This window comes from Drosophila kikkawai, chromosome 2L (assembly GCF_030179895.1).
Source record: "Drosophila kikkawai strain 14028-0561.14 chromosome 2L, DkikHiC1v2, whole genome shotgun sequence".
Classification (NCBI taxonomy): Eukaryota; Metazoa; Arthropoda; class Insecta; order Diptera; family Drosophilidae; genus Drosophila; species Drosophila kikkawai.
Window position 1 is genome coordinate 3,061,278 of NC_091728.1, and position 13,827 is coordinate 3,075,104.

Sequence of the window (13,827 nt, forward strand, 5' to 3'; positions counted from 1 at the left end):
TAAAATCATAAAACCCCTCAGAAAGGTCTAAAATATTCACACTCTTTAAATTAATATTTGTATATATTTTAAATGGTAATTTTTTGTAAAAAAAATATCATATCTAAGCCAACAAAGCATCAAATTCAATTCGGAAAGCTTTTCTGTGCTAGTTTCTTCTAGGGTAACGAAACTGCATACTAAATTTCACATTTTAAGACAGCAAAATTTTTGCCAATTTCTTCTTTGACAATTGAACCATTTTAAGACCTCAAAAATAAAAAAAAAAAATTAAAAAATTTTTTTTCTGCTATAACATGACTAGATCGACTCATCTTTTTGTGCTGATCAAGAATATATATGATTTATAGGGTCGGAAATGACTCCTTCACTTTGAAACACACTTTTGACTAAAATTATAATACCCTGCAAGGGTATAAAAATTATAACTGGACTCTAAGAAGTAGAAAACAATAATAAAGACCTAAAAATGTGAAACAAAGTTTGTTAAACTTTATAAAAATATTTAAATATCTAAACAAGGTATTAAGTTTAATTAATAAGTTTTCTGATTACTCAAAGTATTTTTTCTTTTAATAAAAATTCAAGAAAAGCTTAGAAATGTTGTAAAAAAATATTTTTAAGTTTAATTAAATACAAACCTAACAATTAAAATTTTTAAGATATTATATTCATCAAATTAAAGCATTCAAAAGCAATCTTAACATTTTATAGACCAAATAAACACTGTTAAAAATACACATACTTCTTTTTTTACCCCTTTATTGTCGCTTAATTGACTCTTCTCACTCGAAAAAAGAATTCAATTGCAAAATGCCATCAACGCGAGTGGTTTTAGGGCCCCATTTCAGCCCTGACTGCTCCAATATCCCTTCGCCCAGCTAATGCAATTGTCCGAACACTGCATCCACATCCGCATCCGCATTCGCTGCCATGACCCCGCCCTCTCTCTCTCTCTCTCCCCCTATTTGGATCGCCCTGCGAAATGGTAATCCTCCCGCTCTGATTGAATTTCCTCCGTTTTTGGCGACGGCTCGTGGCAGAAACTAGCGCAGGCCTCCAATTCCTAAGCCCCCCCAATGTCCGAGGACCGGACTGTGGACAACAAAGGCTTACCACACAGATTTCCACCAATCTGCCAGCGCATTTGCCTCTGCCTCCGCCGCCACCTCCTGTGCGCCATTTTCCAGCCAATTTCCCGGCACGGAAAGAAATGTTGTGTAACAAATTGTGACTAAAAGGGAGTTTTTAAAAGAAATTTATAATTTTAGATATAAATTAAATATTTTAAATGTTTTTGCCTAAATTAGGAAGAATAAGAAAATATCTTTTCTTGTTAAAATTGCATTTTTAATTGTTAAAAATTAAAAATAGACCAAATCTTTGCTATAATAATTCCTAAATTAAAGCTAAGACTGTATAAATAAGGATTATCATTTTTGGCTTTATTTTTTGTAATACTTTTGTACTACTTTTTTTTGTTAAGTGCATTCAAATCGAAATCGTTGCGCTGTTTAGTGCGCACTTAATTGAATTTCGCGTGTGCTGCAGCAGCTTCGCCATCCACAACACACACACACACCCGGTTGCAAATACCCTCGCACACCCATGCCACACACACACACACACAACACACTCGCTCTAGCTGTGTGTGTTGCATTGTCTAGGCCACAAACATTGCCAAGTGCATTTCGTGCAATTGGATAATTGCATTTGGCTTGGCGTCGCCAGCGTTTCCCAGCCAGCTTTCCAACGACTGCAGACACCATTCCGCACTTGTCACACGTGTTTTTGGTGAGCTCCGCCCCAGGTGAGCTAATTTGCAGGTGGCAACAATTAGCACGGCCAGCCTGAAAGTAGGCACTGCAACTAAAGTTACCTTACCTTATGGTAAATATTTCATTTTCCTCAAATATCAGATTTATTTTTTAATTTAACGAAAATACAATCAAACCAAGTGCCTTATAGCGGACAATGAATCGATCACAACTCGTCCCAATGCATCCATACCTCTAAAATACAAATCTTGAAGTGTGTACTCCAAAGTGGGTGTACATTTGGCCTGGCAATCCTTTAGGGTATGAAAAAAATTACCCATTATATGACAACCTATGGCATGATACTCTATGCAACCATGATCCACTCTATAGGTATAACCCAAGTTGTTCTCGGGACATTGGCCAATAACCTGGGGCCTCGTGGTGCAGACAGCTAAATCGTAGGTTAAGTTTAAGTTTTATAGAAGATGGGATTATGGTTTATATATTACTTACCATCCCTCTGAGCTAGGACAAGTCCAAATAGAAGAGACAAAATCAGCAAAGACTTCATTCCGGTTGGTTTAGCGTTTTAGAAACGACTGAATAATAAGACTTTACTCAGAGAGATTTACTACTTATTTACCTCTAAGTTTAATGCGGCAATAAAACCTTTATGAACTCTAAAGAACTTATTTAAGAAACCAATTACAAATTAACATAAATTAGCATTTACAGCAATAAAAAGAAATCTCAACAAAAATTGAGTTGTTCTCATTTATTCAAAATTTAAATGAATGAAATAAGGATACATTCAAAATTTAAATGAATAAAATAACTATGCATTCATCCCGGTTGTTCGGATTTAAGATGAATGACATAAGGATACATTCATTCCCATTTATTCAGCTTTAAAATGAATAAAAAACCTATACATTTTCCATTTATTCAGATTTAAAATAAATAAAAAAAGAATATATTCATTCCCATTTATTCAGATTTAAAATGAATGAAATAACTATACATTCATAGCACTCTTATGGCATACTGGCATAATTAACTAAGCTTTGCAACATATCTTGAACCTGCGACATGGCTCTGTTCATAAAGTTAACAAATCCATTTTCTCCATTCGAATTCTTAGATTCTGGAATGCATTTAAGTTTGCATTCATCCCTGGAATGGAAAAAGTTTCCAGTTACACTACAGGCACGAGTCCTAAATCTGTGGCATCTTTCTCTTCCCGCCAAATAGGTAAATCCTCGGATTCTCTGCTTACAATCACCAGTGACAATGGTCTCAGAATGACACAAAGCTGGGGTAAAAATAGAAAATAAATATTTTATAAATATATATTAAAGAAATGATTAAAAACAATAAATACTCACTATTATTTTGAGCCCAGGCAAGACCCACAATTATGGTCATTAGGCAAAATGCAAAAGCTAACTTCATTTTGTTTAGGTTTTAGGAAAGAACTATTCCACTCAGCTGTTTGGGAATGACTGAAAATTGTCAGCAAAGTGGGCAACAAGAAATACAGCCACGAGATGATTTGAATGAATGAATATTAGTAAGCAATAATTTAAATTTATATAAAGAAGGAAAACATTAATTAATCATATTTTTAAAGGATGTTGAAGCTTCTATACTCTTATATAAATAAGTTATAGGGGTTAATAACTACCAACCAAAGTTCTTCGTAATGCTTAAACTTTAAACAAAGTTTTTTTTTTTAGGTTTTTACGGCCATCGATTTATTTCAAAAATATTTTAAATACAATATTCGAACCTATATACATGTTTCCTGGTTTTTAGTATAGATATTATTATATAACATTTATATTTCCTGGTTTTTCCTATAGATATTTTCATATATTTCCCTTTTACAACCCATTTAAAGTTCATTATGTACGCATTTACCGATGAAACATATTTATTTTCCAAAGAATACAGTTCTCAAGGCAAATCAAAAAGCTGGGAAAAATAGTTGCGAGCCTGGGATCGAATTCGCTCCAAAAAGAAGCTAAATGGGGCCTCTTCAAAGGTCTCAATGGGCTTGCACTTGTGCTCACACTCCGCTCGAGAGTAGAAAAAGTTGCCAGCGATGTCACAGCCCCTGGCCGAAAAGTTAACACATCTCTTCCTGAGATCGGAGTAACTATAGCCAGACATCCTGTTCTCACAGGGACCAATAACCAGAGGCTCCGAAGCGCAATTAACTAAATTAAAAAATTAATATAAAAAAATGGAATTAAATTAAATTAAAAGTAAATCTTTGGTACTCACTATCCAATAGTTGTCCTTGGGCCAGGCCCAACAGGACAACGATGAAGGAAAGCGCTAAAAGGAACTTCATTTTCTTAGTTTTAACTCGGTTAATTTTTGGTAGTGAACTGCCTTCTTTGGATGGACTGCAACAACTGAGATTTTCAAGTAAAAATATCTACTCTTAAAAGCTGCTGAATGTTATTATAACTTAAATTAACATAAGCCTATTTGCATATTAATTACTTGACTTAAAAACTGTTTTGCAACTTTGACCTCATAAAAATTAAGGGTATATATTATTCTATATATTTTCAAATGGGTAAAGTTCTTCCGATGAGTAAAGTTTGATTTCGAGGTTACACATTTTGTAAATAAAATATATATGAATTTAGTTTTTTAATAAGTAAATTATATATATTTATAAGTTTAAGCAAGTTTTACTGGCTTAAAAATTAAGAGAACTAAGCTAATTTATGCGATTTTTTAAAGACCAAAAATGGTATTTTGAAAGTATATAAATTATTAAGAAAGGTTTAGTTTATGACAATATTATGCCGATTACTAAATAATATAGAATATATATAAATATATATTTATATTTAGCCCATATTTGTTTCTTGAATATTTATAAAATTATTACATATTATACAACTCATTACAATATTTCCATATTTTATTGCCATAATTTATATTTATATTTATTAAAATAAAAATTGAAGTTTCAAAAAAAGGTATTTATTATAATATTTTTTATTTAATTTATTCATTCCCTCCAAGTTGTCTTAAGAATTTTGCCAAATTATTTTGTAGCGTAAATAAACCCCTGTAGCTTTGAATCAGAAAGTTGTTCCATGAGAAGTCCTCGCGGCACCTTTCCTCGCACTGGCGTCTCGTATCGAAATAGTTTCCCTCAACGCGACAGCCACTCGCAGAATACGGGGTGCAACCATTTTTCTCCTTTGTAAAGGTAAATCCTGAAAGGACCTGCTCGCATTTTCCCTTGGCTTCGGGCTCATCACGGCATATTGCTTTATTGGGGAAAAATATAAGTGTTTCGTTGATGAATTCATTTTACCAGCATGTACTTACGATCCTTTTGGGCCAAGACTATGGTTAATAGGGAAAATATTACACATAGTGTGGCCTTAAATTTCATTGTTATTTTTCTCTGTGGTAAGAACTATCTTTCTCAGTTGTTTGTAAAGAACTAAAAGCTTTTTACTCAAGTCGAAAATCAAGACACCTCTGGTTCACTGAATTTATAATTTTATAGACCTATACGAAGTTTTATTTGAATAATAATGGCTTTGCATTTTTTACGGGAATAATTGTATAATTTTTAAATTATTTTTTTTTACAGGAAAAATACAAATATCAAAAGATATCATTCATATCATGTTGAAAATATCCAATGGTCATATTTATCGTAATTATAAATCGAAAAATATCGCATATCGCAAATACTTTAATATTAAATAAATTTTAATTTTTAGAATCTAAATTTTAAATAAAGAAAATTATCCAATTTATCGTTTTTTTTTTTTTTTTCTTTCTATTTCTGATATATCACAACCGTATATCGTTTTATCGCACCGATTAAAAATCGATTTGCCATTTAGATAAATCGATATTTTTCGATATTTTAAACACTAATAACATAAATATTATATCGAAAATATTGTGAATTAGATAAATCGATATTTTAAATAACGAAAATGATCCAAATTAGAGGTTTTAGTTTTCTGATATATCAAAACGATTAAGTATCATCTTTTTGGTATAGAATTTTGTTTCTAATTTCCATAAATTTTAGATAAATCGATATATATATTCCAATTAATATTCAACCCCAACTTAATATGCTGTGAAATTTCTGGCAAGCAAACATCTCGCATATTTACAACTGATTTGCACTGTAATGTGTAAGTAAAAGCCCTGTCCAATTTGTGTCGCATTCAGGTACATATATGCACATATATAGTGTGCAGTTTCATCCAACTAATTTGGCCCAAAAGGCACCATTCCATTACCATTACCAGTGGACATTAAAATTTCAAAAATCAATTTCAGAAATAGCATTTTGATTTGATTTAAATTGTAACGCCCCAAGGCCCCAGCCGAGAGACAGAGAGAGAGCGAGCTGGCACAGGTCGAGTATTATCCTGGGTGCTCAGCACCGCAAAGCCCTCCTCCGTGCACTCTCCACCTGACCTCTCACGCTCACCTGTGATGGGCGCAGGACCGAGCCGAGCCTATTTAATACGTCCAAAATAATTCAGCATAAATTATTCAGGGGGAAATTAATTCACTAACAACACCCAGTAACGGGTCGCTGCTGCCACTAAAACTTTAGAGTCAGGTCCTGCGGACCCATCCGGTATTCTAGTGTCCCGAATGTCCCGCAGTCCTCGGTGTCCTCGGTGTCCTGGGCGTCCTGGGTGCCGCATGTGCAACATTAGACACGAAATGGCAATTTTCCATTTGGCTAATGAGTTTTGCGGCCGACAGACTCCCAAATATAACAATTATGCAAAATTACAAATTCTCACAATTCTAATGGAATGCCCACCCCGAATGGGGCGTGCAAAAGGACCCTGGACTGGTGGTCCTCCGCTCGCTAAATGGAAATTTATTGGCGCCACTTGTCCGGGGCCTCGACTTTTGGGAACAGCTGCGACCAGGACACGCACACAGGAGGCTGGAAGGATATTATACCCGAAACACTGAACAAAATAATTGTTAGGAGAGCATATTTATAATACTTAACAATTAGTTGTGATTATTAAGCTCTCACAGAAAAAATTCCTGCAGCAAATCCAATCAATTTCACAGTCAAAATGCCGCAACCCCATATCATAGGTTGATTTTACTCTAAACTACAGCATAACGACGTAAAGCGTTATGTCTTATGACTGCTCTACAGTAAATCCAACCATGATTCTGCAGTTTCACTGTAAAATTACAGTATACAGTAATATCACACCCTAATTTCGGGAACATGAATACATACAATTCCAGAGAGAGATCAAAATATAATGTATCTATTTCTCTCTCCCTATCTCTCTCTTTCTAAGCTGCGTAAAACGAACAGTATCTTGACTGCAGCTTACAGTAAATTACAGTTTCCAAAACCAACAACAAAATACACACATAATTTGGAATGTATGGGTTACTATAATTGGCTGTCACAACATTTTCGTACAGTCAAAAATCCAACAACAAAATACATTTACTGTACTTTACTGTTAGTCACCGAAAGCACCGAAATCAGGTGGGGGAGGCGTAGTAGTGGTAGTTGTTGTGGTAGTAGTAGTGGTTGTAGTTGTGGTAGTGGTTGTTGTAGTGGTTGTTGATTTCGACAGATAGGCCAATCCACTCAAGCAGTGTTTATTGCAAACGTCGAGATAATGAAAGTATATATAAGTATCCATATAACATCTACGCGCTATGTAACATGATTTTGAGGTTTTGTTACACACATACACCTTGTCTGTACTGCAAAAACCCATATCGCCTAGATGAGCAGAACATTAACAATTAGTAATGATTACAGGGCATTGCTATTTGATTTAACTTACCGAGTCTGCCTAGGAAAAAGCCAAATAAACTCAAAAAAAATATGATTAAAACTGCAGGCCTCATGGTGATGCCAAAAACGATGACTTAAGATGATTTGTCCAACAGTCAGTGTCAATTGTTTCGGGAAGACTGAAGGTACAAATCAAAATGTGATGGAAAAATTAAAAGAATTTGTTACAGTCTACGGCTCATTAATCCGAGACTGACTTGCTTTAGGCATTTGGTTAATTTAATTGGTTTTGAAATTGGTTTTTTCCACCATAATTCCTATTAGATGAGTAAACTATTTCTAATAAAAATTACAAATTAACAATTAATAATTGACAAGATATAAATCTTTGTATATTTAATATAAAACTCTATTATTATTATTTAATATTATTATTTAAATCTTTTTCATTATTTATTAATATCTTATTATTGTTTAATAATATTTTTAAACTTTTTTTTTTAATTTGTATTGTTTTATAATATTTTATTATTACTTTATAATGTTTTATTATTATTTAATAATATTTTTAAATTAATTTTTAATTATATATATTTTTTTAATAATAATTATTTAAGCACTTCCATGCATTTCCTCATTTTAAGTTGAAAAATAATATTTTATTATTATTTAATAATATTTTAAAATTATTTCCTAATTGTATATATTTGGAATAATTATTTTTTAAGCCTTTCCAAGTCACATAAACATTTTTCTCAGTTCATCGTTCAATTATTTTGCGTGTGGAAATTTGGCGGAAATAGTCTGTAACATGATATGCTAACACTTGTGGTGGCTATATATACACACATATATCTTTTGTGGGTGCCGTGTGCCTGGGCACCATAAATAAAGTTTGTAAAATGTATTTTTTTTTAATAAATTTACTCAAATAAATTAAAATGTCGGCTGCACCTGCATGCCGCGTGGGGGGTTTTATGTTGAAGTAACAATTAATTTTAATTGCAATTGAAATGTAACTGAAAATGATGGTATATGAAATAAAAAATAAAGGATAGATGTGTGTTCTGGTTATGAATAAAGCAATGAATATATATATATTTGATATATAACTTGTAGATGTTGAAATATATCCTAGTTCGTTCCCACCACTATCAATTTCCACAATTTGCCAACTGAACAAGATACTTTGCAAGATCTTTGGGCTATCCGACAATCTTTAGCTTTGATCCCTTGACTTGCTATTATTTTTCCCTTCACTTTTCCCATATATGTAGGCACTTTTCCACCCCGCTGGGAGAAATGGAAATTCTTTGACTAATTAAGCCACTGAAGTGCATTGCAAAAGAGAGAGGCGCCATTGCCATAGGCTGGGAAGGCAAGACACAACATCGACGCCACTCTGATGGTTCATCAAGACCAGTTACAGTTATGACCAGAGTCTTTTGCGGCAAATGCAATTAATTTAAATCAATTGATTCGTTTGAGGACAATTTAATTGTATGCAGACAACGACGACAACTCACAGTGCATCAAAAGATGAAATCGATTGTCGAGATGATTTGCCAGAAGTCTGTAATTGCCTTTAATTGAATCGAATTGAGTTTGAGGTGCATATGACAACGTTAAAGGCGACGCAAAGTCGCCCCACAAAATATACATATATATCCACATATATCCCGCATTCCCTCCCCGATTTCGATTCCAATTCCCATTCCCCATTCTTTCCTCCAATTGAATTGTGCACTTAAATTACAAGTCCCTCGTCTCGTTCTCGTTCATCAAGTGAATTTATCAAAATTATATGCAATTTAAAGATTCTTTTTCACAATTTGAGTTCGATGAGTAAGCTCTGATTCTGATTCTCCATATATCGATTTTCGATTTCGATTGCAGCTCGGTCCTGCAGCCGCGGGCAGAGGAATGTTTTGCTACCAATGTCCACCTGCCCTTCATCCCTGCGGACCCCATCCGCCGCGCCTGCCGACGCTCGACTATCCCTTTGCCGCCACCCATCCATGTGAGTATGAAACAATAGCTAAGATGTAGTAATTAAGTAGTGGAAAAAATAAGAGGAATATATTTAAAAAATAAAATATGCCTCGAGAAAAGTATTATGGCTTTGGCAGGAGGCTTATGAATCTCTTGAACCAAATTTTATCGATCGATAAAGCCGATATATAAATAGATATTTTTGCGCTGCGATAAATGTGCGATAAATCAAAAAAATAAAAATCGATAATATATCTTAACGTTAAACATTGCCATAGCACACACTTTAACATATACGATAATTCGATTGTCTGTTTGGTATATCGAACAAATCGATTATTATATGGATTATATAAATTATCGGATTATATCGATATTTAAAGGCATTTATTATTTTAATACATCAAAGGATATTGACATATGTACATCCTTACCCGCACCTGAGCTTGGGATCTCCAGCTCGCAGATCTAGATATTCCATATGGTTCGTTCTCTCCCTCTCTGACCAAAGAAAACATACTTTTAAAAGCCTTGTAACAGCTGATTTTGAAAAAAAGCATTAATATAAAGCCACCCCATAAATATATCATAAAATACAATATACAGTATATAGACATCATCTGCTGGAACAGATGGAAATTCAACTGGCAAAAGTACAATCTTTGCCCTCGCATCGAATTAAATTTTAGATAAAAAGCCAATGATAATCGCCGCTGCCTGGCTGCTGTCATCAATGGATTATTTGTCTATATCGCCGTATCTCTGTATCTTTGTAGTTACATTAACGAATTATTCTATTAGCAGCACGTTGAAGAGCTGCCATAGGGTTGGTTAGGAAAGTAGGTAAGCGTCTCTGCCCATTCCCCCTTTGTGGCATATCAGATTTCATGGCCTGCACAAGTCGAGAGTTTGCCACGGTCAGAGGGTAAGTGCCCAGGAATGGTTAAGGATTATATATATAGATAGAAGAAAATTAGCAAGAAATAATTTTAGCAGTGTTAAAAAAATAATTATTATTATATATTTTTATAAGAAGGGTACCCAGTTCCGAAGAAAATTCCTGCAAAAACAGCATTGCAATTTGATTTGCCTCGAAAACCCCTTCCTTTCCCCCATAAACTTGGCCTGGCACTCCAGAGTTGGCCATATAACTATAATTGAATAAAACGAAAAAAGAGGAACCACTCTCAATCGATATTCCGGAGTGCAGAAAGAGGGGATTTTCTGGATATTTTTTTACCTTTTTTTCTGTTTTTTTTTTTTTTTTTGTGGGGGAACCAAAGGAGTGGCCGAAAAGGCAAAGCTCAAGCAAACGTGTCGGAAAGTGAAGCTATAACCCATACGAATTCCGAATTGCAATTGGAATTGGTATCCAGGAGAAGGTAGGAAGGGGAATTTTGGATTTCATATTATGCAATTATCGAATGGCAAAGCGTTAATGCTTTGCCATGCAAATTTTCCTTCGTCGTTTCGGAATGCGGCGACAGATTTCGAGTCGAGTTGAGTCGAGTTGAGTTGAGTCGGGTTGAGTGCCTAGGCATTTATCGAAAATCATAAATCAAAGCCGCCGTCAGCGGCCTGGAAATAGTGAATAGTTTATTGATTTTTTTTAGCCATAAAAGGCACCGCCAAAAATCAGAGGGAGAGAGAGATTCATACCTATAGTTTTTGGCCTCAAATTGCAGTGCATTTTTGGTGTTTTCGTGTGTGTACTGCCGCTGTGTGTGTGCCTGTGTGTAATGGGATTAGTTGGGGACTTACGAACGCATTACGTAACGTCTCGGCACGTAGACCTCCTCCTCTTCGACCCTCTTCTCCTTTAACTGACTGTTCCTGTAATCCTAATCAGGTGCAAATTCCATTTACTCCTGACTGATTCAATATGACAGACGGAACGATAGACAGACGCTGCGATGCGATAACTTATGTTGGTTTCATCGGGAGGGAGGGGTCACCTGAGGTGGTCTGAGGTCACAGGTCCGAGGTCGAGGGACTACTGGCTGTCGCTTTTGATTTGCAACAGCTTAATGTGCTTCTAATGCAATTTACTGAAAGATAATTTTAGTCTTCGGGTGATGGATTTGACTTTGTCTTTGATTCGGTTTAGTTAATAGGAAAATAATACATTTTTGAAATGAAAATTGTTAAATTTTTAATAATTATGACTTAATTTACAAAATACTACATTTTTTAAGCTTGATAAATAATTATTAATTATGAAAACTTAATAGTTTTTATAAGGCTAGCATATATTCCAAGTGTTTTTAGTAGTTAACATAGTTTTGAAAATTTTAAGGATATTTTTCAGGTGTTTTTATATGTTTCTTTTTAAGTTGAATTATTAAATACTTAAATAAATAAATAAAATTAAATACTTTATCATTTTGTATCATTGTTTTTTTCTTAACCAATAGGTATTTGCTTTCAAAAATCAAAAATAAAAATTCCCCCGATAATTTGTATAGCTAATTCAATTTTCTCAAGATTCCCATTCGTGATTCCTTTACGTGACACTTACCCTTTCCACTTCCCCCTCCCTTTCCCATCTCCCCAAGAAGCCAACCCCTGTGTATCTGAGCTGAGCTGACACCGAGAATGCCTCTCAATTGCTAAACTAATTTAAAATTTTTGCCAACGCGTGCCCGGACTTTCAAAGCTCTGAAATTGAGACGGTGACACTTTCCACAAAAAAAAAAAAAGAAATAATAAAAGGCTGCCAAGGGAATTCGACCTTTTGCTGGGAGATTTCCCGGCTGCAGACTCGTATCGGATTCCCGCCAAAAGAAACTAAAACTAGGCCGAGAAACTACTCCTAATGAATGCTAATTCCTTGGCTCTCAGATTAAGTAAGCGAAACTGAAATCGAATGAGAATTGATTTTTGCCCAAGAAGCGGCAGACAAAGTTGCAGACTTATCCACATGTATCTTACGGATACAGATACACACAGCTCCGGCGTGGGCGGAGCCGGTAGGGAGGTTAGTTTTTGGCATCGAGCTGATTGCAAGGACGCCTCTCTTGGCTCTCGACTCGAACTGCTCCTGCGCCCAGACCGAAAATCCCTTAATGATGGTTTCGCTTGTTATGCCAAATGTTTAAAAAATTGAATTATCTCCCATTACCGGAGCAGCTAACGAGCAGACGCAGAGCTACAGTGTTCAGTGCACTGCGAGAAATGGGGTTTGGAAATATATATATATTTTTTTTGAGAAAAGTTATACTTGATAAAGAATTATATTAATCATATTTTGGAGTGTGTTTATGATCAGAGTTTTAACTAGGGCTGAAGGTTAATATATACATATCGTAAATATATCGATATTTGAAATGAAATTAGATAAAAAATTCGATATTTCCGATAACATGGTTGTGCAAAAAACCCATATTTTGTTTGATATATCGAACTTATATTAAAGGTAAAGTAAACAAATTTGTAATGAAATATCTTAGAAGCTCAGAACTTTTTTGTTCAGTGTCCAATGAGACGCAGAGGCAGTCAGCACAAGGATATATAGATGTATCGCCTGGCTCACTGGCTGGCTGACTGACTCGCTTGTCTGCTGCTGCTGCTGGGGCCCCCTTTTGCGTACTTTTTGAATCAATTTGCCAACAAGGATTTGTTAATCCTGTCTTCCTGACAAGTGCGGTTAGTTGACTTGTTGTTGCTGCTGCTGCTGCTACATGACGTTTGATGTTGCTGGCCAGGGAAATGGGAAATCGTTTTGGAATGGGTGGAAATCCAGCATTGAACACTCCTGGTACTGCTGCTACTGGGCAAAGCTTTCAGCATGAAATTCTTATTGCCGGGTTTTTCCGGGGCAGTTTTCGGCCTCGGCGCTCTGGGATTTGCACTCGAAACCTAATTGTGCTAATTGCTGCTGCCATTTCTGGCCACTCCGGTGTACTGGCCTAGCCCGAGGCATTTTCCTCTGGGCCTGTGGGGGGGCGGGACATTTCCATTTGCATTTTAGGCAATTATTGGCTGCAAAGAATTTGATTAGCAAGAAAATTGCACTGCAGTCGAGAAGAGGCAGTCGAGATGAGACAGAGATGAGCTTGGGGATGATGAGGCAAATGAGGAAGATCGTGAGATCGTGTTTAACCGAAAAGAAGAACTAGAAAGGTTAAACTAAACATTTTCTGTGGAGTTTTCCTGGTGAAATATGTTTTGTAGAAATATTTTTCTGTTTTTAGTTACTAAGAAATATTCTTTGAAATTAGTTTTGATTAAATTTAAGCTTTTGGAGTTCAACTCCTGGCCTCACTTTGCACACCTCTA

At 35.1% G+C, this 13,827-nt stretch overlaps 3 protein-coding genes and 1 long non-coding RNA gene across 5 annotated transcripts in view; 1 reads left to right on the top strand and 3 right to left on the bottom strand.

Annotated features, from left to right (window-relative positions):
• Window positions 1-13,827, top strand: part of Drgx (Dorsal root ganglia homeobox) — a 42,696-nt gene that overhangs the window by 6,078 nt on the left and 22,791 nt on the right. The window contains exons 1-2 of one of the 2 annotated variants that reach the window (XM_070289156.1): window positions 5,936-5,950; window positions 9,454-9,577. In XM_070289156.1, coding sequence (XP_070145257.1) covers window positions 9,481-9,577 — 97 coding nt within the window. In that variant the 5' untranslated portion in view covers window positions 5,936-5,950; window positions 9,454-9,480. Of the gene's footprint in view, window positions 1-5,935; window positions 5,951-9,453; window positions 9,578-13,827 lie in introns of those variants that run through there. The other variant, XM_017183019.3, reaches the window with a different exon arrangement.
• On the bottom strand, window positions 1,898-2,384 carry LOC121502421 (uncharacterized). The gene is made up of 2 exons (XM_041775943.2): window positions 2,274-2,384; window positions 1,898-2,211 (listed from the first exon to the last, which is right to left on the bottom strand). Exons 1-2 carry the CDS (start codon window positions 2,329-2,331, stop codon window positions 1,949-1,951), a joined length of 321 nt encoding a protein of 106 aa, XP_041631877.1. The 5' UTR covers window positions 2,332-2,384; the 3' UTR covers window positions 1,898-1,948.
• Window positions 3,665-4,195, bottom strand: LOC108086152 (Seminal fluid protein 24Bb). The gene is made up of 2 exons (XM_017183013.3): window positions 4,047-4,195; window positions 3,665-3,979 (listed from the first exon to the last, which is right to left on the bottom strand). The coding sequence occupies exons 1-2, from the start codon at window positions 4,114-4,116 to the stop codon at window positions 3,717-3,719; spliced, it is 333 nt and encodes a 110-aa protein (XP_017038502.1). The 5' UTR covers window positions 4,117-4,195; the 3' UTR covers window positions 3,665-3,716.
• On the bottom strand, window positions 7,183-7,738 carry LOC108086153 (uncharacterized). Its single transcript, XR_011445912.1, has 2 exons — window positions 7,607-7,738; window positions 7,183-7,542 (listed from the first exon to the last, which is right to left on the bottom strand). It is a non-coding gene; the product is annotated as an uncharacterized lncRNA (long non-coding RNA).

Excerpts from the sequence above, each read along its gene's own strand:
- LOC121502421 (XM_041775943.2), bottom strand. The coding sequence starts at position 2,331 with ATGAAGTCTTTGCTGATTTTGTCTCTTCTATTTGGACTTGTCCTAGCT. Across the intron at positions 2,212-2,273 it reads TGTCCTAGCTCAGAGGGATG|CTGTCTGCACCACGAGGCCC; the intron begins GTAAGTAATATA and ends CCTACGATTTAG.
- LOC108086152 (XM_017183013.3), bottom strand. The coding sequence starts at position 4,116 with ATGAAGTTCCTTTTAGCGCTTTCCTTCATCGTTGTCCTGTTGGGCCTG. Across the intron at positions 3,980-4,046 it reads CCAAGGACAACTATTGGATA|TTAATTGCGCTTCGGAGCCT; the intron begins GTGAGTACCAAA and ends TTTTTAATTTAG.